General features: G+C 44.0%; 1 protein-coding gene across 4 annotated transcripts in view; it reads left to right on the top strand.

Annotated features, from left to right (window-relative positions):
• LOC125454397 (solute carrier family 35 member F5-like) overlaps positions 1–24,014 on the top strand; it is a 104,587-nt gene that overhangs the window by 16,403 nt on the left and 64,170 nt on the right. For all 4 annotated transcript variants that reach the window (XR_007247984.2, XM_048535108.2, XM_048535109.2 and 1 more), the window contains 3 exons: positions 3,308–3,389; positions 6,720–6,807; positions 6,989–7,050. Coding sequence is in view for 3 of the 4 variants with exons in the window: in XM_048535108.2 (XP_048391065.1) it covers positions 3,308–3,389; positions 6,720–6,807; positions 6,989–7,050 (232 nt within the window). In the remaining variant the exon portion in view is untranslated. The remainder of the gene's footprint in view (positions 1–3,307; positions 3,390–6,719; positions 6,808–6,988; positions 7,051–24,014) is intronic.

Consider the following 24,014-nt stretch of genomic DNA (forward strand, 5'->3'; position numbering starts at 1 on the left):
CACACAGGTTTAGGGGTAATTGGATAGAGTCAGAAAAATGGGTATTTTCTGGTTGGCAAACTGTGGGGTAACACAGGATTTTGTCACCGGATACCAACAATTTATGATCTTACTAATGACTTGGATGCAGGGATAGAATGTGCCTCATCTGAAACACATGTGAAAGTAAGTTGCAAAGAAGAAATAAGAAACTTACAAATGGAGAGCAATAGGATGGCTGAATGGGCCAAAATTTGGTAAATGCAGTGCAATGTTAAGGATGAGGTTATCATTTTGATCGGATGATTATTAGGCTATATATTATCTAAGTGGAGAGAAACTTCAAAATGCTTTGAAGCCTTCTTTATCACCTTACCCACTTGTGTTGCCACTTATAGGGAGCTGTGGACTTGCACCCCAAGATCCCTCTGTCTATCAGCACTTTTAAGGACCCTGCCATTGACTGTGTACTTTGATCTTGTGCTTGACCACCTGAAATGCATCACCTCACACTTACCTGGATAAGAGTCCATCTGTTGTTTCTCCTCCTAACTTCCCAACTATATTCTGCTGTATGCTTTGACAATTCCTCACCATCCACATTTGCACCAATTTTCACGTCATCTGCAAACTTACTAATCACCTATATTTTCAAGCAAATTATTTATATTTACTACAAACAATTTTTGCAGAACACTACTGGTCACAGACCTCCAGTCATAAAATACCCTCCACACCTTCCCTCTATCGTCTGTAACTGAACTAGCTTTGTATCCAGTCTACCAGTTCACCATCTTCTGAACCAATCTATCATTAGGGACTTTGTCAAATGCTTCAGTAAGGCCCAGGTAGACAGCATCCACTGCCGTACCCTCAACACTCATCTTCGTTATTTCCTCAAAAAATTCACTGTAATTTGTGAGACAATACTTTGCCTGCACAAAGCCATGCTGACCATCCTTAATCAGTCAATCAGTAAATCCTATCCCTCAGAATCTTCTCCAATAACTTCTCTATCGCTGATGTAAGACTCAATAACGTACAATTTCCTGAATTATCTTTGCTGCCCTTCTCAGTTGCCTCCAGTCTCCTGTGACCTTAACTGTGGCTGAAGAGAATACAAAGGTTTCTGTCAAAACCCAAGCCATCTCCTTCCTTGCTTCTCTCAGTATCCTGAATAGATCCCATCAAGCCTTGGAGGCTTACTGAATTTTAATGTTTTTCAAGTCATCCAACAACACCAGCACCTTAATATTAATGTGCTGTGGAATATCACCATAACTCTCCCTAATCTTGCCAACATCCATGTCCTTCTCTTTGGTGAATAATGATATGAAGTACTCATTAAGGGCCTCACACATTTCCTCTGGCCCCATGCATAAATTCCCTCTTTTGTCCTTGAATGGACCCACCCTTGCCCTAGCTGCACTCTTGCTCATTTATATGTGTAAAACGCCTTGGGATTCTCCTTAATCCTGTTTACCAGAGGCATTTCTTGGCCTCTTTTCGTCCTCCTTATTCCTTGTTCAAGCTCTTTCCTTCTTCCTTTATATTCCTCAAGGGCCTTGTCTGATTTAAATTTCCTAACCCTTACATATGCTTTCTTTTTCTTTTTGACCAAACTTTCAGTGTCTCTTGTATTCCAGGGTACCTAAATGTTGCCATCCTTATCTTTCATCCTCACTGAAAACATGCTGGCCCCGAGCTCTGATCCACTGGCCTTTAAAAGACACCCAGTGTCAGATGTGGATTTACCTTCAAACAGCCACCACCAATCTAATTTCCCTAGTTCCTGCCTAATGCTATTGTAACTTGCCTTCCCTCAATTTAGCATATTCACCTGAGGATCAGTCTCATCCTTTTCCAAAACAATCTAAAACTTATGGAATTATGATCACAGTTCCCAAAATGATCCCCCACTGAAACTTTGATCACTTGACCAGGTTCATTCCCCAACACATGGTCTAGTTTGGCTCCTTCCCTTGTTGGACAATCTCCATGTTGTTTCAAGAAGCCATCCTGGAAGCATCTAACAAATTCCGCCCCATCTAAGCCTCTGGCACTAAGGGAATCCAATCAATATTAGGGACATTAAAATCACCCACTACAACAACACTGTGGTTTTACCTCTATCCATGATTTATTTACATATCAGTTCCTCTCTCTCCCACTCATTCTTAGGAGGCCTATGTTATAACCCCATCATAGTGACTGCAACTGTCTTAGTTCTAAGTTCTACCCATATGGCGTCACTGGATGAGCCCTTAGTGATGTCCTTTCATGGAGCAGCTGTGTTACAAGGAAAGATTGAGTCTACTTTTAGCCTATGTGATTTGAGCTTAGAAGAATGAGAGGAGATCCAATTGATCTATATAAGATGCTAAAAAGGATTGACAGTGCAGACATAGGGCAGATGTTTCCCTTGTGGGCAATCTAAAACAAGAGTTCATAGTTTTAACCGAAAGGGTGGCAGGCTTAAAATAGTGTTGCGGAAGAATTACTTCTGTCAAAGAGTCATGAATCTGTGGAACTCACTACTGTGGAGTGTGGTGGACAACATGAGACAAATTAAACTTATAGAGAAGATAGATTTTTAATTGCTAATGTGTTGAACTGTTATGGGGACCAAGCAGTGGAGTTGAGCAAGATGAGATCAGCCAGAGCTGTATCAAATAGTGGAGTGAGCTCAAGGAGCTGAATTGCCTGCTCCTGCTCCAAGTTCTTTATGTTCAAAATTGTTGGGACATTTACATACTAAATCACTTTTCTTAGTCGAATTTGAAAGCACATGAGCACATTCTTCCTTGTATTAAACATTGTATTTGAAATAATTGTGGAAAATTAATATATTTTGTAATGGTTATATGCTCAGAGAAATGTTTAACACATGCTCTTAATGACATATAATCTGTGTAGTTTAGTTTGTTATGGGAGAAGTCAAAAGTGAACGCAGTTTAGGCTAGGATAATTTGGACATATGGTCAAATTTTCAAGCAGCAATACACAGTTTTCCAATATTGATGGGTGTACCATTTTTTTGGGCATGTTCCTACCGCTGAGCAATTTGCAGCAGTCCATTTCACCTTTCAAGTTCTCTCCACCCTTCTGTGGCTGTGACTGAAATTTGGCCATGCACACAGTCTAAGACAACCTTGCGAAGGGGTTCCTACTCGACAGTGCAAATCTGGCTCTTATCTTTGTAAATAGTTTTGTTTAATATCAGCAACTATTCAATCAGGCATGTTGTTAAACAAGTTGATTATTAATGTAACAAAAATAAATTGTACACAATAATATGTTTGTCTTCAAATGTGCATTAATTTTTCAGTGGTTCCTGGCAAACTTTTCCTATCAGGAGGCGCTTTCGGATACTCAGGTTGCTATTGTTAACATATTGTCCTCAACTTCAGGTAAGTTACGTGCAAAATGTATTTTTCTTGTCCATTCTATTGTACAGAATAAGAAATGTATTTACTTGTATCAGCTCATACAAGGGAAGTAAGCTTTACAGAATACGTTTTGCCTGGCAGAGCTTAATGCATCAGAAAAAGTCTGTTGCTGTGTAATGAAAACACCATTTTAAATCATGTCTCACCATAAGGCAAATCATCACAACTCTCAAGCCTGTTTCACCATTCAGTTTATGGCTGAACTATGCCTCAGCTCAGTTTACCTATGCTGGCTCAACATTCCTTGATGTCCACATCTCTTTTAAATCCATTGGTCTCTGTCTTGGAAATTTTCAGTTGACCTAGCATGCGTAACCTTTTACAAGAAAGAGTTCATAATTTACCACAGTGTGTATAACCAAATGCATTCTGATTTCCATCCCTTAAATTATCTGGCTCTAATTTTAACATTACATGCTGTAGATACTCCTGCCAGAGGACTTAGTATTGGTGTAATGTATTGAGTCCATCTTATCGTTTTAATTACATTGATTAGATGACCTCTCAACCTTCCAAGCCTATGGGAATCCAAAGGATATTTATGAAAACTGCCTTCATAATTTTAGCTTTTCAGCACTAATATCATTCTGGCGAATCTATAATATATCCCTTCAGGAATAATGTAAATTAAGATTTGGAAAGTTGACGTTTCAGGCCTAGACCCTTCATCAGAAATTCTGAAGAAGGGTCCAGGCCTGAAATGTCAGCTTTCCTGCTTCTAAGATGCTGCTTGGCCTGCTGTGTTCATGCAGCTCCACACCTTGTCACCTCAGATTCTACAGCATCTGCAGTTCCTATTATCTCTAAATTAAGATTTGTTGCCCAAAGTGGAATGTATACTCTACCTGTGGTCTTAGTAAAACTGTAAATCTGAAGCATCACCTTCCTCACTTTTGAATTCTAACTCCTTGAGTAAATACTAATACAGTGTTCGTAGTTTTTGTTACGTTTTGTACATCTGTGCAGTGTTATTGAAAGGAAAATCAGGAGAAAAATTAGGAGTTCTGGCAGTATCTAAAGCGGGAGGAACAGAGTTAGTGAGGAGAGTTTTCTCAAGCAATTGGTGGTGGGGGGGCAGGGGGTGGAGACTTGATAGGTCTTTTGGAGTGGAAACAACTGAAGGTCTGCAGGCCTTCCTTGTGGAGTATGGACATGTGCAGGGATTGCACAGCTATAGTAAAGATGAAGTGCTGGGGACCAGGAAACTGGAAGTTTCCAAAAAGGTGGAAGGTGTGGTCGGAGTAGGGCAAGAAAATCACACAAAACTAAATGTTGCCAATTCAGCCCTAGTTCGATTCCATTCTGTCCCCCTTGGTCCGGGCACTGCCCACCTACATTTGGGACACAAACCACGGCCTTGCTGCAGCACTTTAGATCATTCCAAGTAAGAGTGGGAGATCTGATGGCCACTATTCCCAAACTCTCTTTTTCAATGCATGCCAAGGCTCCTTCAGTTGGAAGTAATTTCTCTGAGAAGATGAGCTGTCAGCCTATAGATGAGCCTAATTTGCTGGGAAGGCGAGAAATTTTTGAATTTGTTAGCTCTAGCAAAAAAACAATTGGAAGATCCAATCCTCCGGCAGTTGGGGTTGTAATTAGAAAATTGCTTTGTCTGTCATAAGACTTCTAAGCTACCTCACCCTCTGGCACAATATGCTCTTCCCCTTAACTTAGTCATCTGAAAACCTGTGTGGGTATTTTTATTCTTCCCCGAAGATACTCCGTATATTGAAATGTCAAGGCCCTAATAGATATTCTTGAGGACCATAGCTTGTCACATGCTGCTACTCCAGAGAACCTTTATTTTATCCCTGTTGCCCATTGAGTTTGGTTCCATAAACCAAAGAGACAACAGAACAGAAAACCACCTACGCATCATGCTAATAACCTCTTCAAAACGTAAGAAAGTTAAATTTCGGAAACGCATATTGCCACCTCTTGGATTAGCTCATACTTTTCAAATGTTTGATCTTTTCATTACAGATTTCAGCACCTGATGTATTTATAATTATCCAGTTTCAGTCTCCCTCTTTTAAAATGATAGAGTGGCATATCTTCTTATTTCTTAACCACCTTATTTCCTTAGTAATTATCATTTCAGCCATTAGTGTTTTGTTACATATTGTACTGTTTTGTTTAAGAAGAATGGTTTTGGTATCCTGTAGAACTCCTTTTTGATACTTCAGGTTCAAGTTCCTGCCTGATGGAACTGTTATCCATTGTACAGGAACAAAAGACAATTACTCAGAAAAAAGTCACACAAATCTATCTGGTGTGGGGAATCAGTTGTTTTTATTTTAAATACCCTGTTGATATAGATTATCATAGTTAAAAACATCTCAAAGTATTTAGTGTTCGTGGAAGAATTTTTTTTATTTCTAACAGTGCCATCTAGTGTTCAGTTTCAGCTACCTGAAAAAGTTTGTAATTGGTCATTTAAAGTGTGTACACAAATAGTCCACATATTAAATATATAAATTGGAAATGCCAAAGTTAATACTGTTGAAAAGCAGTGTAGTTAGTAAGATGTGAATTCTTTAAACATTCTTCCCAATATATAATATTTTAACTCAATTTCAATATTGTATCATCTTTATACATTCCTGTTACCCAAATAATTCTGGATGTGAGTTTGCTCGCTGAGCTGGAAGGTTAGTTTTCAGACATTTCGTCACCATTCTAGGTAACATCATCAGTGAGCCTCCGACAAAGCCTCAGACATTTCGTCACCATTCTAGGTAACATCATCAGTGAGCCTCCGACGAAGCCCCTTCACTGATGATGATACCTAGAATGGTGACGAAACATCTGAAAACTAATCTTCCAGCTCAGCGAGCAAACTCACATCCAGAACCTCGACCTGAGCTACAAATCTTCTCAAAACTCGCTACCCAAATAATTTTCACTGTTAACTCTTCTTTTTTTGTCTGTAGATTTTTTTTTAGGATGCCTTTAAAATGCTATGAATTTTATGAAACTATTTCACACATTATTACCATTCTGCACTTTTAACCACTTCCTTCTTGGTTTCCACATGCTTATGCGGCCAGAATGACTAGATTATCTCTGAGTGTCAAGGCAGTATTAATTAATAATTGTTCAACTGTAATTGTAATTCTCCAGTTGGTTTTCATAAAAATTTTTATGATTTTTTCAGACATGTTGAACTTTATAATCTAACAACAATTGATTCTGTTAAAATACGGTCTCAGGAAACTCAATTACATGTATTTACAGCATTTTACATTTCTAAAATAATTTGCTTGTCAATTTTGTATTTTTCTTATACAGGTCTTTTCACTTTACTTCTGGCTGCAATGTTTCCTAGCAACAGTGGAGACAGGTTTACATTATCCAAATTATTAGCAGTGATTTTAAGGTATGTATCACTAAAATTTGAATAAATATCAAAACTTGTTAAATTGTTGGATTTTGGCTATAGATGCTGCCGTTTCCTCAAGTAAAGTGTTTATTTGTTGTACATTACAGCTTTAATCTCATCCGTAAAGGAGTAATTTCTTCTAAGCGAAATTAATATATTTTTTGGTTTATTCTTTTAGTATTGGTGGCGTTACGCTTGTAAGTCTCTCAAGTAATGATACAGAAGGAAAAGGCACAGTAGGTAAGATACTGTGCTTCTGTTGTAGAAAATTGCTTTGAAAGTAACTATTTTTATGGTATTATGTACTTACTGCGTGCCAACTTGTGGATTGCTCAAAATCCATTTTACTTGTGTATTCCCATTACAAAATCCAGTAATGACTTTATTTACCAGTTAAGTACAGTAATTCTATTAATGTACAATAACAGACTTGGAAATGACAACAGTAATGAGTTAAATGCTTTCATTCAACTCAAGTGATTGGTATTTAGACTATAATGTTAACTATGTTTTTAATATTTAAGGAATGTAATTTAAGTGTTCTTCCTTCAAGACAGTGGCAAATATGAACAGATTATTTAGCCCCATCTTTATTAGATCTTGAAATTTAACAGCATCAGTAGTGGTTGTTTATTGTTATGAAGCAGATATTGGCCAAGGTATGTTCTGAAACTGTTAGCATTTAGCATTATTATTTGACTGAAACTGACCACGCTTCCAAAGTCCACATTTTTGTGGAGTGAAAGAGAAATTCAAAAGTTGCTGTTGATGTATCTATGCTTCTCTAAAGCATATGCTGTGGAAACACCATCCAGACTGCAATTAATCAGAAATCAATTGCATTGCTGAGAACTAAAACTTTCACACTGTTCGTCTCACTGTAAGAATGCTGGAAAAAGATAAATCTGTTAAATGAATTGTAGCAGGATTTCTAACAGAGGACTAATTCCAATATTACTGTTAAACACACTTCCTTGCCCTGAGAAACTTAACTATTCATTAGACAAGCAGTTTTCTTATTTCTGTAAAAGATTTATCTTTGTCTTATCGTCTGTCTTAATCTAATCATAATTAGTTACCTTGATATCTGAAAATTTGTGCAAGCAGGGGTAACTGGTTTGCTGTGGTTTTATGTGATTGCCTACTCAGCTGCTTGCTGAAATCATGGCTGTGCTCCAAGAAATCACTATGCCTTCATGCTAGATTTAAACTACTCCCAGGAAAAGGTAAAGCAGCACTACAGAGACTGTTAGATATTTGTGGGCACTTTGAATCAAAGCTGACGGCAAGTACTGTTCCTTTGCCGTTGACTACAAAATTCAAGTTAATATTGATTAGGCTGCTGAGACAAATGAGTTTAGATTGAAGAGTTTAAAAAGAGTTGAAGATGTCGTTTTATAATGCAACTATTCCCCCTCCCCACAACTCAACACCTACACTCACCTTTACTGGCTCTTTGACCTGTCTGTCTCCTCTCCACCTATCCTCTCTTTTATCCATTTTCTATCTGTCTCCCCCTCTCTCCCTATTTATTTCAGAATCCCCATCTCCTCCCCCAATTTCTGAAAAAGAGTCTAGACCCAAAACGTCAGCTTTCCTGCTTCTCTGAAGTTGCTTGGCCTGCTGTGTTCATCTAGCTCTACACCTTGATATCTCTGATATAGATTAAAAGTTCCTTTTTTTTAAGGAAGCAAGACTTGAAAATTGAAACTAATGACTCTTCTACCTTTTAGTAACTTTTTGAAATACATCATGTTCTGCTATATGACATGCAAATCCTCCAAAAATGGATTGCATACAAACTCTGTCAATACTGCCACGCAGACTTCATGCAATGTAAATAAAACAATTTTAGCTCAATGAAATTAATAGTGAACAATAAAACCAAATTACTGTTCTTCATCAAAAGAAGACTCACTTCCTTTCTCAACAATCTGACCTAACTCTCTTTCGCCTGACGTGGTCTAAAATGTTGAGCAGTTGATTCACCAGACTGAAATGCTGACCGTAGATTAATTATTTAATGATGCATGAAGCCCCAGATAAAGACCTGGTGAGAGCTCCTTCCCCACTGAACTTTCCATTGAAGAGTACCAACCCAATCTATGTTCCCATCACCATCTTGTAAGTATCTGGCACAGGAATTGAAGGAGACACTTCAGCTGCTCAGAACTCTCTCGTTTCAGTGAAATCATAGCTGATCTCTATCTCAACTTCTTAGCTCCTTATGTTTTGATACATTGGCTAGCAAAAATATTTCAGTCTCTTGTTTCAGAGTAATTAGTCGAGCTAGCTACCTCTGATTCTTATATGAAAATATTCCATATACCTATCATCCTTTGTGCAAACAAGTATTTCATAAATTCTTTGCTGAATGGATTGGCTCTAATTTAAAGTTCTGCGCTCATGCCCTAGACACTTCAATGTAACAGAAAACATTTTGGCTAAAGAATAAAAAGCTGGTCTGCTGCTAACGATTAAGGTAAATGAATCCAAGTAAGTGGAAGGCATTGTGGCTTACTGATTAGCACTATTGCCTCAAATATAGATGAAGGTTCAAGTTTCCTCCTTTTATACCTGGTCAATTCCTTTGAAAATGCTGAAAACATCAATCCAATTGTTTATTAATGTTCTATATTTGAGGGAATAACAAGTCTAGTTTACTTAATCTCTTTGCATAATTTAATCCTTGGAAGACTGTTAATATTTCAGTAAATCTGCATTACACTCCTTACGAGACCAGAATCACTTTTTCTAAGGTGCAGTGCCTAGAATGGGTGTACTCCTTCTTCTGCTGTGATCTAACCAGGATTTATGTAGCTATAATTATACTTCTTCCCTTTTGCACTTCAGTCCTCTAGTTATATGATATAAGTCTTTTTATTGTATCTGTTAGGATTCAGTAGATTTTACTAAAATCTACTGGGTTTTAGTGATCTGTATACATGGATGTCAACTGTTTGCGAGCTTGTCACTATTAATGAAGTACAAGGCTATGAGGCTATTGGTGGAAAATAGGACTGGTGTAGGTTTAGAGTAGTTTCTTTGGTCTAGACTTAATAAGCCAAAGGGCCTCTTCTTGACTGTATGATTCTATGATACAATGCTGCCCCTCTATCCAAAATGAAAGAACTCAGATGTTCCTATTAATAAAATCCTTTTATCAAAGCTTCACCCCTTCACTCAATCTATCACTGTCCCTTTGGAATTTTATGCTTTCATTCACAATGCTGAAAAATCTGGAAAAGACATTCTCGGCCTCAGAATAAGGAAGCAAACATTTATGACTTAGGTGAACAATTTCTGTATCGTAGTACAGGACATGGGTATTGTTGGGGTGGAAAACAGGTCCTGCTGTTGTTGTCTTTTCTCTTGCATTTCAAATGGACCATTAATTTTGATTTTGTGAGAAAAAGGTCCCTCCTTTTATGCATTATAAATTGGTGCCCCTTTTGAGATTTGGTGTTCTAGCATTTGAATGGATGAGTACAATACAAAAAACTTCAACAATGCATGATAATAAAATGTGAGGCTGGATGAACACAGCAGGCCCAGCAGCATCTCAGGAGCACAAAAGCTGACGTTTCGGGCCTAGACCCTTCATCAGAGAGGGGGATGGGGTGAGGGTTCTGGAATAAATAGGGAGAGAGGGGGAGGCGGACCGAAGATGGAGATAAAAGAAGATAAGTGGAGAGAAGAGTATAGGTGGGGAGGTAGGGAGGGGATAGGTCAGTCCAGGGAAGACGGACAGGTCAAGGAGGTGGGATGAGGCTAGTAGGTTGGAGATGGAGGTGCGGCTTGGGGTGGGAGGAAGGGATTGGTGAGAGGAAGAACAGGTGAGGGAGGCAGAGACAGTTTGGACTGGTTTTGGGATGCAGTGGGTGGAGGGGAAGAGCTGGGCTGGTTGTGTGGTGCAGTGGGGGGAGGGGACGAACTGGACTGGTTTTGCGATGCGGTGGGGGAAGGGGAGGTTTTGAAGCTGGTGAAGTCCACATTGGTACCATTGGGCTGCAGGGTTCCCAAGCGGAATATGAGTTGCTGTTCCTGCAACCTTCGGGTGGCATCATTTTGGCACTGCAGGAGGCCCATGATGGACATGTCATCTAAAGAATGGGAGGTGGAAATGGTTTGCGACTGGGAGGTGCAGTTGTTTATTGCGAAGCGAGAGGAGGTGTTCTGCAAAGCGGTCCCCAAGCCTCCGCTTGGTTTCCCCAATGTAGAGGAAGCCACACCAGGTACAATGGATACAGTATACCACATTGGCAGATGTGCAGGTGAACCTCTGCTTAATATGGAAAGTCATCTTGGGGCCTGGGATAGGGGTGAGGGAGGAGGTGTGGGGGCAAGTGTAGCATTTCCTGCGGTTGCAGGGGAAGGTGCCGGGTGTGGTGGAGTTGGAGGGCAGTGTGGAGCGAACAAGGGAGTCACGGAGAGAGTGGTCTCTCCGTAAAGCAGACAAGGATGGGGATGGAAAAATGTCTTGGGTGGTGGCGTCGGATTGTAGATGGCGGAAGTGTCGGAGGATGATGCGTTGTATCGGGAGGTTGGTGGGGTGGTGTGTGAGAACAAGGGGGATCCTCTTAGGGCGGTTGTGGCGGGGGCGGGGTGTGAGGGATGTGTTGCGGGAAATGTGGGAGACGCGGTCAAGGGCGTTCTCAACCACTGTCGGGGGAAAGTTGCGGTCCTTGAAGAACTTGGAAATCTGGGATGTGCGGGAGTGGAATGCCTCATCGTGAGAGCGGACCAACTTCAACAATGCATGCCTGTTTTTTCAGTAATATCAGGAGTAATTTCTTCACTTAAAGGATTATGTTTCTTGGGAATTCTTAACCCAGAGGGTTGTGTACAGTGAGTCATTGAGCATACGGTGGAGTTTGATAAACATGTAGCTATTAAATGATGTGGCATAATGTGAGAAGTTGTAGTTTGGGATCACAGATCAGCCATGATCAGGCTGAATGACAGAACAGTCTTGAAAATCAAAATGGCCTACTCCTGCTCTAATTTCCAATGCTGTTATGTACTTGTGCTACTTACAATGCCACAAGTCTTTGTGTCATTGGCACACTTGCCAAAATGACTTTCCGTTATGTTACTTAAGAAACTAATAACGGTGAATAACTGAGACCCTATTATCAGTGTTCCCTCTAATTTTTCTTTTCTTTTACGCAGCAGCAACTTCTGGAACTGGAAGTCACTGCTGTGATCCATGTCAGCACGCCGGTCATCATATGCGGAATGGTGGAGTAATTGCACACACAGACAAAGCTGTGTAGCTTAGTGGAAACGTTGCGTGTTCCTGATCATTGAGGAACAACACTAATTATTTTCTTCCAATTTCAATATATGTTTATTATCCTTACTCTCCATCTTCTATCACCAAACCCAACATATTTATGTTTGAGTAGATTTGTCGCATGGGTTGTGGATGCTGTGTTTGGTTGGCTTGCTGAGCGGTTGGCTAGTTTAGATGTTTCATTACCCTGCTGGATAACTTCATCAGTGCAACCTCCGATGAAGCATTGTTGTGTTTTCCCACCTGGTATTTAAACTCTGGGGTCCATTGGAATTGGTTACCGCATTTCTGATTTTCCTTCACAGTGATGTATATATAGGGTCTAATTCTATGTGTTTATTGATGGCCTTAGTGGAGAACCAAGCCGCTAGAACTTCGATGGGGATGACATCAGGACCCTAGGACCAGGCCAAACAGAGACAAACAGGGGCATTTCTGAAACCATGAAGTTCCTGACTTTATTTCTAGCTTCCTGTAAGCCAGCATTTTGGCTAAAGAACAAAAAGCTGGCCTGCTGCTAATGATTTAAAGTAAATGGATCTAAGTAAGTGGACAGCATGGTGGCCTACTGGTTAACACTATTGCCTCAACTATAGACGCAGGCTCAGTGCCAGCTTCAGGTGACTGTAAGGAGTTTGCATGTTCTCCCCATGTCTGCGAGGGCTTCCGACAGATGCTTGTTTCTTCTCATACTCCGAAGTTGTGCACACTAGATGGATTCGTCATGGGAAATGTGGGGTAGGTTAGGGGGCTGGGCCTGAGTGGGAGCAACCGTGCAGACTCAATGGGCCAAATTGCCCCTCACTGCACTGTAGTGATTCTATGATTCTGAATCATTGCCATCTTAAAAACCCACATTAGAAGATAAATGGCAAGTGACGTTTGAGTATTGTATATCTTTTATCACACAGGCTACCCATGACAAAATAACACCTAATGCTCATTTAACCTTGGAGCTCTAGAATGGCTACCTGGAACAGGTAATGGATGTTCTGTACTAGTTTTATACCCCAGTATAAATGTCTCTGCCATCCGGCTACATCACTGACTAAAAAAAAATCATTGATTGTTATATAGTAGCTCTAATTAAACATAGACCTTCACAATGTTCACATCACAGGACTTCCAGCAAAAGAGGACTTGAGCTAGCCCTTTTGTCTATGGGTTATTGCATTTCATTCCCGCTAATTTACACTCTCTGTTTGAACCAAGGCACTTTGCTCAAACCCCTCGAGTGCTTTTTATGGATTAGAGTGTCATACAGTGTTGCAGGCAACTCAGTTAATTATGTGGGGTAATAATATGTTATGCTGGCGACAGGACACTGCTGTCTGTGCATCTAACCCACAATCCAAAGTTAAATAAGTCAGTTTATTTGAAATTCCGTTTATAGCAATGAATCTTATGCCAGTAAGGGTATTATTGATGGTCTTGAAGGTTTCCTCTAGTTTGTTTTGTTTAGTGATGACAAAGGTGTCACTTCACTTTCAATAACAAAACCTACAGACAAACCAACGGTACACCCATGGGATCTCCGATATCAGGGTTCTTAGCAGAGGCAGTAATGCAGAGACTCGAACAAACAGCTCTGCCAATCATCCAACCCAAACTTTGGGTCCGCTGTGTGGATGACACCTTTGTCATCACTAAACAAAACAAACTAGAGGAAACCTTCAAGACCATCAATAATACCCTTTACTGGCATAAAATTCACAAAAGAGGAGGAAAACAACAACAAACTGCCATTCCTAGATGTCACAGTAGAGCGAACAGTCAATGGGGAACTTCAAACCAGCGTCTACAGGAAAACAACACATATGGACCAAATACTGAACTACAGGAGCAACCATCCCAACACCCACAAACGAAGCTGCATTAGAACATTATTCCAATGAGCCACCACACACTGCAGCACCGAGGAACTACGCAGAGCAGAGGAAAATCACCTATACAGCATATTCAAAAAGAATGGGTACCCTATGAACACAGTCCGCCGATTCCTCAGCAACAAACCCAAACAAACAGACAAAACGGGCTCAGAAACCATAATCACTCTCCCCTACATCAAAGACATTTCCGAAATGACTGCCAGGCGACTCGGACCTCTTGGCATCAGGGTAGCCCACAAACCCACCAACACACTAAAACAGCAGCTAATGAACTTAAAAGACCCGATACAGACAACAAATAAAACGAGCGTCATCTACAAAATACCTTGCAAGAACTGTGACAAACACTACATCGGACAAACTGGCAGGAAGCTAGCCACCAGGATACATGAACATCAACTAGCCACAAAACGACATGACCCACTATCACTCGTATCCTTACATACAGATGTGGAAGGACACCACTTTGATTGGGACAACACATCCATCCTAGGACAGGCCAAACAGAGACACGCACGAGAATTCCTAGAAGCATGGCATTCCAACCGGAACTCCATCAACAAACACATTGATTTGGAGCCAATCTACCATCCCCTGAGAAAAAGAACAGGAAATGACATCACCAACACAGGAAATGACATCACCAACCCAAGGAAACCTAACCAGATAAATAGAAAGCGGGACATAACACCAGCGCTTCGTCGGAGGCTCACTGTTGATGTTACCTGGAATGGTGACAAAACATCTGGGAACAAACCTTATAGCTCAGTGAACCAGCTTACATCTCGAACACAATAAAGACCCACTCTCTTGTGGACCGAGAGGACGAGAGCGTTGTGTTGGAGGTGAAAGGAGGACGTCGGGTTGGCTGTGCACCCTTGCGACCAGTGGATCTTAATGCTGGCTTCGGCCTAACGCTGGTTCAGGGGAGCAGCCAACCTGCAACGATGGCTGCGGCAAGTGCTCGTGCCCCAGGTCAGGGGGTCCGGAACACCATCCGTGTTTCTGTAAAGAAGGTGGATGAAGGTGCACCTGTGGACTGCACCTTCTTCGTGAAGAGGGTCCTGTTGGACTGTTGTGGGTTTGCTGCTGCGGACATTTACTGCCTGCAGGATTTCCCCGGAGGAGGTTTTTACGATGTGACCTTCCGGAGTGCCAAGCTTTGCAAGCGCTTCCTGGAGGTTTTCAAGGAGAAAGGAGGTGAGGGCGCCCTCTCTGTATTGACCGCTGCCCCACTGTTTGTGATGCCAGCACAGAGGAGCCGTATGGTGACTGTACACATGTACAACCCGCATGTGCCAGCAGTTGATGTCCTGACCTTCCTCGGAAGGTATGTGAAGGTGGAAGGGGACCTAACTGACATCGTGGACCCCTTTGGCATCTGGACGAGTAAGAGGCAGGTCAAGGTGACGCTGAGGATGGGCGCAGACGGGGATGTCGCACACCCACCGTCCAGCTTCGTGATCGGCGGGAGCAGGGGCTACCTGACCTATGCAGGGCAACCTAAAGTCTGCCATGCCTGTGGTAGGTCAGGTCACATGGTGGCCGACTGCAAAGCCACCATCTGCAGGAACTGCAGGGAGGAGGGTCACCTTGCAAAGGATTGCCCACGAGAGAGAAGCTGCAACCTTTGCGGGGAAGCGGGCCACTTCTATAGGGCATGCCCGCGGTGGGGTACCACCTACGCCCAGGTCGCCGGCAGGGGAAATGCGGGGCCAGCCCCTCCGGAGGAGAGGAAGGCACCAGGGCCCAGCAAGCACCCCACTAATGTGCAGGAGGGCCAGGCCGTGCAGGAGGGCCCAGCCCTGCAGGATGGGCCCGAGGCCAGCAAAGCACCCCTGCAGGCTCCGATTCCCCCCCCCGACAACCCGGAGCCAATGGAGGCGGCGACAGGCGACCCAGGGGAGTGGACAACAGTCCGGAAAGCGAGGAGGAAGGTGTGTCGACGGGTCCAGGAACCGCAACAATCAGGCGGGAAGAGGCAGCTACAGGGGGGCTATAAGAGCTCCTCTGACGAGGAGGATTCGGAGAGGGCCCACCCGAAGCAGAAGTTAAAGGTCTCGAGGGGGAAGGAAAGCAGCACCCCGCTTCCAGGTGACGGGAGGCGTCCTGAGGCTCCCTCTGACACCCAGTCAAGTGCCGCTGGAGCACTGGAGGGCCCCCCGGAACTTCGAGGCGGGAAGGAGGAAACAGCACGTCCCCAGCCTGACCCGGAGCCGGACTCTCCTGCCTCCGCACCCCTGACGGGGGGGATGCCACCCGGAAGGCAGCACGGACGGTTTCCTGAGCCCAGAGAGCGTCCAGCAGTTAGCCCGGGCAATGGGCATGAAGGGACAGATGGAGGGGCTGGACCTTGGACTTGGGGAGGGTACTGCGGTCACTGCCCACAATGGGGGTACGAGTTGCGAGCATTAATGTGCGCAGCGTCAAATCAACCGCTAGATGTGTGTCCACGGTGGCCTACCTGACCACCATCAAGGCGGACCTCCTGTTTCTGCAGGAGTGCGGGATACCGCACCTCGGCAGGTACAGGAAATGGTCCGGCGCCTGGACCTGTGGGCCTTCGATCTGGTCAGGGGGTAACGACTGTCGCTCCTCGGGCCTGGCTGTTCTGCTGCGGGGGCACAACTTCACCATCTCTCAAGTTCAGGAGGTGGTGGGGGGGGCGCCTCCTAGTGGCGGACATCACCTACAGGAATGCTCCCCTGAGGCTGATCAACGTGTACGCCCCAGCGGTACGGAGTGAGCGGTTGGCCGTCCTGCAGCGGCTTCCACCCCTGCTGGCTACGTCCAGGCCGGTCATCCTAGGCGGAGACTTCAACTGCATCATTGATGCAGATGGAAGATCCGGCGTGGGGACAGCGGGTGGGGGGAGTCAACTGGACATCACGTCCAGATTCCTGATGGGCACGGTGAAGGACGCCAAGCTGCTCGACATCTTCAGCACCCCTGCAGACGGAGCGCAGCAGAGGTACACCTGGTCGCGGCCAGACGGGTCTATCCGCTCAAGGATAGACTTCCTGTTTGTGTCACGGACGTTCTCGGTCAGATCCACCGGTGTCGAGCCGGTGTTCTTCTCTGACCACTGCCTCCTGTTGGCCGACTGTCACTTACAGGACGACCAGCCGGCCGGCAAGGGGACGTGGAAGCTCAACACGACTCTGTTGACCCCAGAGAACGTCGAGGAGCTTAAGAGGGAGTACGCCGGTTGGAGAACCGTGAAACCCCTCTTTGAGTCTCCAGGCGACTGGTGGGAGACGGTGAAGGAGAACATCAAGAGGTTCTTTGTCCTCAAGGGTGTTCAGAAGGCAAGAGAGAGGCGGGGAAAGCTGTCGCTACTCCAGAAAAGGGTGCAGAACCTGCTCCTTCTGCAGTTGATGGGGGTCGATGTCACGGAGGACCTCCGCGAGGTGAGGGGCCAGCAAGCCTCGCTCTTCGCCGCGGAGGCCTCCAGGATAATCTTCCGGTCCAGGGTCTGCTCCGTGGAGCAGGACGAGACGTGCTCGCGTTTCTTCTTTCAGAAGGTGCACAAAGAGAGCTCTGTGCTTAGCCGGCTGATGGAGGACGACGGCTCGGTGACGTCGTCTCGGCCCGACGTTTTGAGGATCAGCAGATCCTTCTATGCCGGACTGTACGACACGAAGCCCACGGACAGCACGGCCTCCGAGTCGTTCCTGTTGTCTATCACGGAGGTCTTAGACGACGGCACGAGGGAGTGGCTGGACCGGCCGATATCCCTGGACGAGCTGGCCAGAGCCCTCAAGTCCTTGCAGAGGAATAGGACTCCCGGAAGCGACGGCTTACCGGTCGAGCTGTATTCTGCTCTGTGGGGCCTGGTCGGCCAGGACCTGCTAGAGGTGTACGATAGTGCGCTTCGGGCAGGGGAAATGTGCAAGTCCATGAGGAAGGGCATCATCACCCTCATTTATAAGAGGAAGGGGGAGAGGGAAGAAATTAAGAATTGGCGTCCCATTTCACTTTTGAACGTGGACTACAAAATCCTGGCCAAGGTCATTGCCAACCGTGTCAGGTCTGGCCTGGAGTCAGTGATTCACCGTGACCAAACCTGTGCTGTGCCGGGCAGGAAGATCGCTGAGAGCCTCGCGCTCATCGGGGATACGATCGCCTACGTACAGGACAGGCGGGTGGACACCTGCCTCGTCAGTCTGGACCAGGAGAAGGCCTTCGACAGGGTCTCTCATGCTTACATGAGGGACGTCCTCTCCAAATTGGGGTTCGGAGACGGCATCCGCAATTGGATCCGGCTGCTCTACGCCAACATCGTTAGCGCAGTCTCGATCAACGGGTGGGAATCAGACAGTTTTCCTGTTAGATCTGGAGTCGGGCAGGGCTGCCCGCTCTCTCCTGCCTTGTTTGTGTGCTGTGTGGAGCCCTTCGCCGCCTCCATCAGAAAGGACGTGAGCCTGAAGGGCGTGACTATCCCAGGCAGCGGAGGCCTTCAGGTCAAGACCTCCGTGTACATGGATGATGTCGCCGTCTTCTGCACCGATCGTCGGTCAGTGAGTAGGCTGTTGGACATCTGCGGCCAGTTTGAACTGGCCTCGGGTGCCAAAGTCAATAGGGGTAAGAGCGAGGTCATGTTCTTCGGGAACTGGGACGACCGCTCCTTCATCCCCTTCACCGTCAGGACAGACTACCTGAAGGTGCTGGGTGTTTGGTTTGGTGGAGCTGGGGCATGCACTAAGACTTGGGAGGAGCGTATCGCCAAATTGAAGCAGAAGCTGGGCAGGTGGACGCTCCGGTCCCTCTCCATCGTGGGTAAGAACCTGGTTGTCAGGTGCGAGGGGCTTTTGGTACTGTTGTATGTGGCGCAGGCCTGGCCTATTACCTGGACCTGCGCCGCTGCGGTCACCCGGACCATCTTCCACTTCATTTGGGGGTCGAGGATGGACCGGGTCCGCAGAGACACCATGTACAAAGACCTGGGAAATGGGGGAAAGGGCGTACCGAACGCCACCCTTGCCCTGACGGCTACCTTTGTATGTGGCTGCATCAAGTTGTGCGTAGATCCTCAGTACGCAAACACCAAGTGTCACTACTTACTGAGGTTCTACCTGTCCCTGGTTTTGCGAACGATGGGCCTGGCCTCGTTGCCGCGGAACGCTCCGAGTAGTTGGACCGTTCCGTACCACCTGTCCTTCGTGGAGAAATTTTTGAAAGGAAACACCTTTGACCACAAGGCCGTCAGGCAGTGGTCAGCACGTAGTATCCTCAGGACCCTTCGGGAAAAGGAGAGGGTGGATCCCGTCGTGTGGTTCCCCACGCAGACTGCCAAAGTCGTTTGGCAGAATGCCTCATCGCCAGAACTTTCAAACAAGCACAAGGACATTGCTTGGCTGGCGGTGAGAGGGGCTCTGCCAGTGAGATCCTTTATGCATGCCCGGAATCTCTGAACCACCGCACGCTGCCCTCGAGGTGGCTGGGGGGACGACGAGACTGTTGATCACCTCCTTCTGGAGTGTGCCTGTGCGCAGGAGGTCTGGAGGGGGATGCAGTGGTATTTGTCGAGGTTCGTCCCGAGCAGCTCCGTGACGCGGGACTCCGTGCTCTACGGGCTGTTTCCGGGGACGCACACCGAGACCAACACCAACTGCGCCTGGAGGACCATCAATGCGGTGAAAGACGCTCTTTGGTCTGCCCGCAACTTGCTGGTCTGCCAGCTGAAAGAACTGACCCCAACCGAGTGTTGCAGACTGGCGCACTCCAAGGTCCAGGGCTACGTGCTGAGGGATGCGCTAAAACTTGGGGTAGCCGCCGCCAAGGCGCGGTGGGGAAAGACCACCGTATGAGCCCCCTCGTCCAGAAAAGGGAAAAGAATCCTATCTGGTAACTGGGCCCAGCTGGCGCCTTCCCCAACTGGTCAGGGGGCCAACTGGGACTGTGCGGGGTGACGACTGCCGGGGCGGTTTCTTTGCTTTGTTTTTTTTTCTTTTTTTCTCTGTTTTGATTTTTTTCCTTTAGTTGGTGTACGTACCCCCGGGTAACCCGGAGTGGCTTGCATGACTGGGTAGGTGTATAAATGTTTTAGTTTTTGTACATTCTACGAATAAAGTATATTTTTTCAAATAAAAAAAAAAGTGATGAAACGTCTGAAAACGAACCTTCCAGCTCAGCGAGCAAACTCACATCCAGAAGGTTGGGGATCATTGCATGCCGCTAACTTACTTAATTTGTAGAAAATTTTGCCAAACAATGAGAAGTGTCTTTTCTGTAAACCAGCAATTTTCTGATGACACGAGATTTTTGCTGCACCATAACATTTTAAAGAATTCTGACATTGTTTGTGGCTGCACTTTTATTCCCGAGATTAATTTGAAGGTATTTACATAGGTATTAGGATAGACTTAGCCTTAGTTGACTGGGCAGAAAGACTAAAACATAGGATAGTTGACGAGCGTTTTAAGATATTTAAGGAGATAATCAATTCCTCCCGACTGAAAGATATTCCACAGGGGAAAGAAGCTTGTAAAGTGGGAAAAGTCATTGATGGCTAAGCAAGAACGTTAAAGATGACGTTGCCAAACTAAGGCATACCATAATAAATAGGTTTGTGGCAGGCTGGGGGATTGGGAAATGTTTAAAGATCAACGATGTGTTACTGAAAAAGTAACAAAAAGAGCAAGACAAACTTTGAAAGAAGATTAGCACAAAATATGCAGTCAGTTCTGCTATAAAGTGATAGTTGCGTTCTTGTGTGACTTTGCACTTAAAGAAATAACGGAGCCAGTGGGAAAAGTGGGGTTAGGGGCAGACTGCTACAAAATATTACTCAAAAGCCTAACACAAAGAATAACACAGTTTAAATAAATGTTTAATTGATGTCTAATAATGAAATAAACGTAAATTTAACACCTTACCTTGAAAAAATGATAAGATGACTAGATGGGGTTGGAGGTTTTGAGGTTGCTCTGTTGTTAATGCAAGGGCTGAGGGTCATCATCATTTTCATCGGCACCCTCAGGTGCAGTTGTGGTTGCAGGGTTAGGGTGAAAAATAGTCAATCCAGAAGTGGATGGCTGTGGTTCATTGTCTTCTGACAGTTCCTTTAGGGTTTGCTTAAAAAAAACACAAAGTTTTGCTGCTTATTTTTTCTTCTTTCACAAAGAAGCTGTTCAGCTTTCTGCATTATAATCATTGTCCTCTAAGAGCTGCAACTGCTGCTCAGTTTCCCTCAGGATAGAAGAGAAAACCGAAGTGGAAAACTCTCGTGGTTCTGCATTTTGGACTGCTTGGTTGGCGGTGATACACCACCACAGGCTTAAACTTTCAGCATTGGCACCCAGCAGCACAGTCGTACAATCCTTTGCCACCTTAAAGCCTGGAACATGTGCTTCATTCATAGAATTGTAGGCTTTTGATGGCATTAGCTTCCAGTACAAACCTGCCTCATTCAAATTGAAAATTTGATCTAAGTTGTCGCCTCCTCCGTCAACTAATTTTGTTTTTGCTTTGAGAGGAAATGACATTACATACTCCTCATCTGCACTGACAACTTTGACACATAACTTTACATTATGAAAAGCATGGCAGTTCTTAAAATCAGCAAACCAGCCACTGCTAGCACTAAAGGCAGGCTCATCTGCAGGATTTTCAGCTTTTTTTGTTTTGTTAGATCTTCATAAGTTATGCATATTCAGGACAAAGCTCACAAAAACGATCATGTGATGTCGCTGTGTACTCCTCGTGCACCAATGTATATTTACAGATTCCATGGAGCATTTGAAACAATGCAGGCCAACATTTATCTCCCAGCAAATGCAAAAAACATTAATCTCATTTGTTGCCTTTGCCATGAAATATTTCCATGTTTGTGGACGCAATAATAAATGTAATTAATTGATTGTGAAACACTATGGGGAATCCTGAGAACACATTTGTGTTTTAGAAATAGTGTTCCCCTATTCATCAGTCAAGTTAATGCCAATTTGTGTTATAGCAGAGCCGACTCTAAAAGAAGAGGAAAAAAAACTTTTATTTGTGTTTATACATGTATATGTGTGCGGATATATTTAATACATATAGGCATATGTATGTGTATGTGTGTGTGTATGTATATATGAGAATGAGATTAGAGGGTTAATAGTGAGGAACATGAACATCAGAGAAACAAAATCAAAACTTTGTGTTCATTTTCATGGTGGAGGAGACTGAAATAATTCCCAACAGTAACAAGTAATGCAGAGAATATTGTAAAGTAGGAACTTAAAATAATCACCATCACCAGGGAAGAAGCACTGAGCAAATTAGTGGGAGTAAAAACAGTTAAGACCCCAGGCCTTCATTGCCTACACCCTAGGGTCTTAAAGTGGCAGCAGGGATAGTGAATGCATTGGAAAAGGTTCCAGCAGTTTGGAAAAGTGCTAATGTAATGCCCTCATTCAAAAAGGGAGAGAGCTGGAAAGTGGGAAACTATCAAGTCATTTAGTTTAATGTCTGTTTTGAAATTATTGGAATCCATTATTGAGGAGATAGTAGCAGGACATTTGGAAAGTCAGGATGCAAACCCGGAGAGTGAGCATGGATTTTGGAAGAGTAAATCAAGGTTGACTAATTTGCTAGAGCTCTTTGAAAATGTAATGAGCGAAGTGGTTAATGGGGGTCCTATAGCCATAGTATTTTTGGACATGCAGAAGATATTTGATTAAGTGCTCCACAAAAGGTTAATTTGGAGGGTAAGAACATTGAGTTAGGATGGTATATTGGATAGAATGTTGTCTTGCTAATAAAATATAGGTAGGTGCGATTAAATGGGTCATTTTATGATTGGCAAGCTGTAACTAGTTGGATGCCACAGGTTCAGCCCTTGGGCCCCTAACTATTTACATTCTGTGTTAATCACTTGAATTTAGGGATTTAAAGATGACAGTAAAATAGGTGGGAAGATAAGCTGCAATGAAGAAATAAGAACTTTACAAATGGAAATTAATAGGTTAGGTGAACAAACTTAAATTTAGCAGAAGGTACTATGAGTAAGTGGGGATAAGTGGTCACTTTTGCTCAAAAGTATGAAAAGTTGACATCATCTAAATGGAGAGAAATTACAAAATGCTTCTGTTCAGAGGGATCTGGGCACTTTTGTGCATGTGCTGTAGAAAACTAGTATGCAGGTAGTAATGTGGGTAAATAGAATTTTGACATTTATTGCTACAGAATGGAGTTTCAAAGTGGGAAAGTGTTGTTGCAACTGTACAAGGCATAGGTGAAGCATGTCTGGAGCACTGCAGAGAAATTTTGGACATCTTACTTGAGGAAAAATATAATTGTATTGGAGGAAGTTCAGAGAAAGTTCACTACATTAATTCCAGAGATAAAAAGCTTGTCTTCTGAGTAGAGATAGAGGAGTTTAAAAGAAGGAAAGGAGATCAAATTGAGGTATATAAGTGGCTAAAGGAGATTGACAAAATACATGTAGAGTTGATGTTTCCCCTTAAGGAGTAACTTGGATTGAGAGGTCATAGTTTTAGGCTAAGGAGTAGCAGCTTTAAAACAACTCAGTGGAATTAGTGCAGTCAAAGGATTGTGAATCTGTGGAATTCAACACATCAGAGTGCCATGGATGCCATGATACTGAATAAATTTAAAGAGATAGATTTTTTTTATTAGTAATGGGTTGGAGGGTCATGGGAAACAAGCAGGAAAATGGAATTAAGGCCAAGCTGAGATCAGCTGTGATAGTATGAGATGGTGGAGCAGGCTCAAGGACTGAGTTGCCTGCTCTTGCACCTAGTTCTCATGTTCGTATGAAGCGTCAGTCCAGAACTTGAGCACATCATCTAGTCTGTTTAGCGTATCACTGAGTAACTAGAGTAATGCTACTGTATTGTTTTTGATCTGATGTTACACGAAGGCCTCAACTTTTTATTCATGTGTATATATACAGATTCTGTGGTGTGTTTGAAACAATGCAGGCCAACATTTATCCTTCAGCCAACACAAAAAGTTTAACAAAGTGTGGAGCTGGATGAACACAGACAAAGCAGCATCTTATGAGCACAAAA

This window comes from Stegostoma tigrinum, chromosome 7 (assembly GCF_030684315.1).
Source record: "Stegostoma tigrinum isolate sSteTig4 chromosome 7, sSteTig4.hap1, whole genome shotgun sequence".
In the NCBI taxonomy this organism is placed as follows: domain Eukaryota; kingdom Metazoa; phylum Chordata; class Chondrichthyes; order Orectolobiformes; family Stegostomatidae; genus Stegostoma; species Stegostoma tigrinum.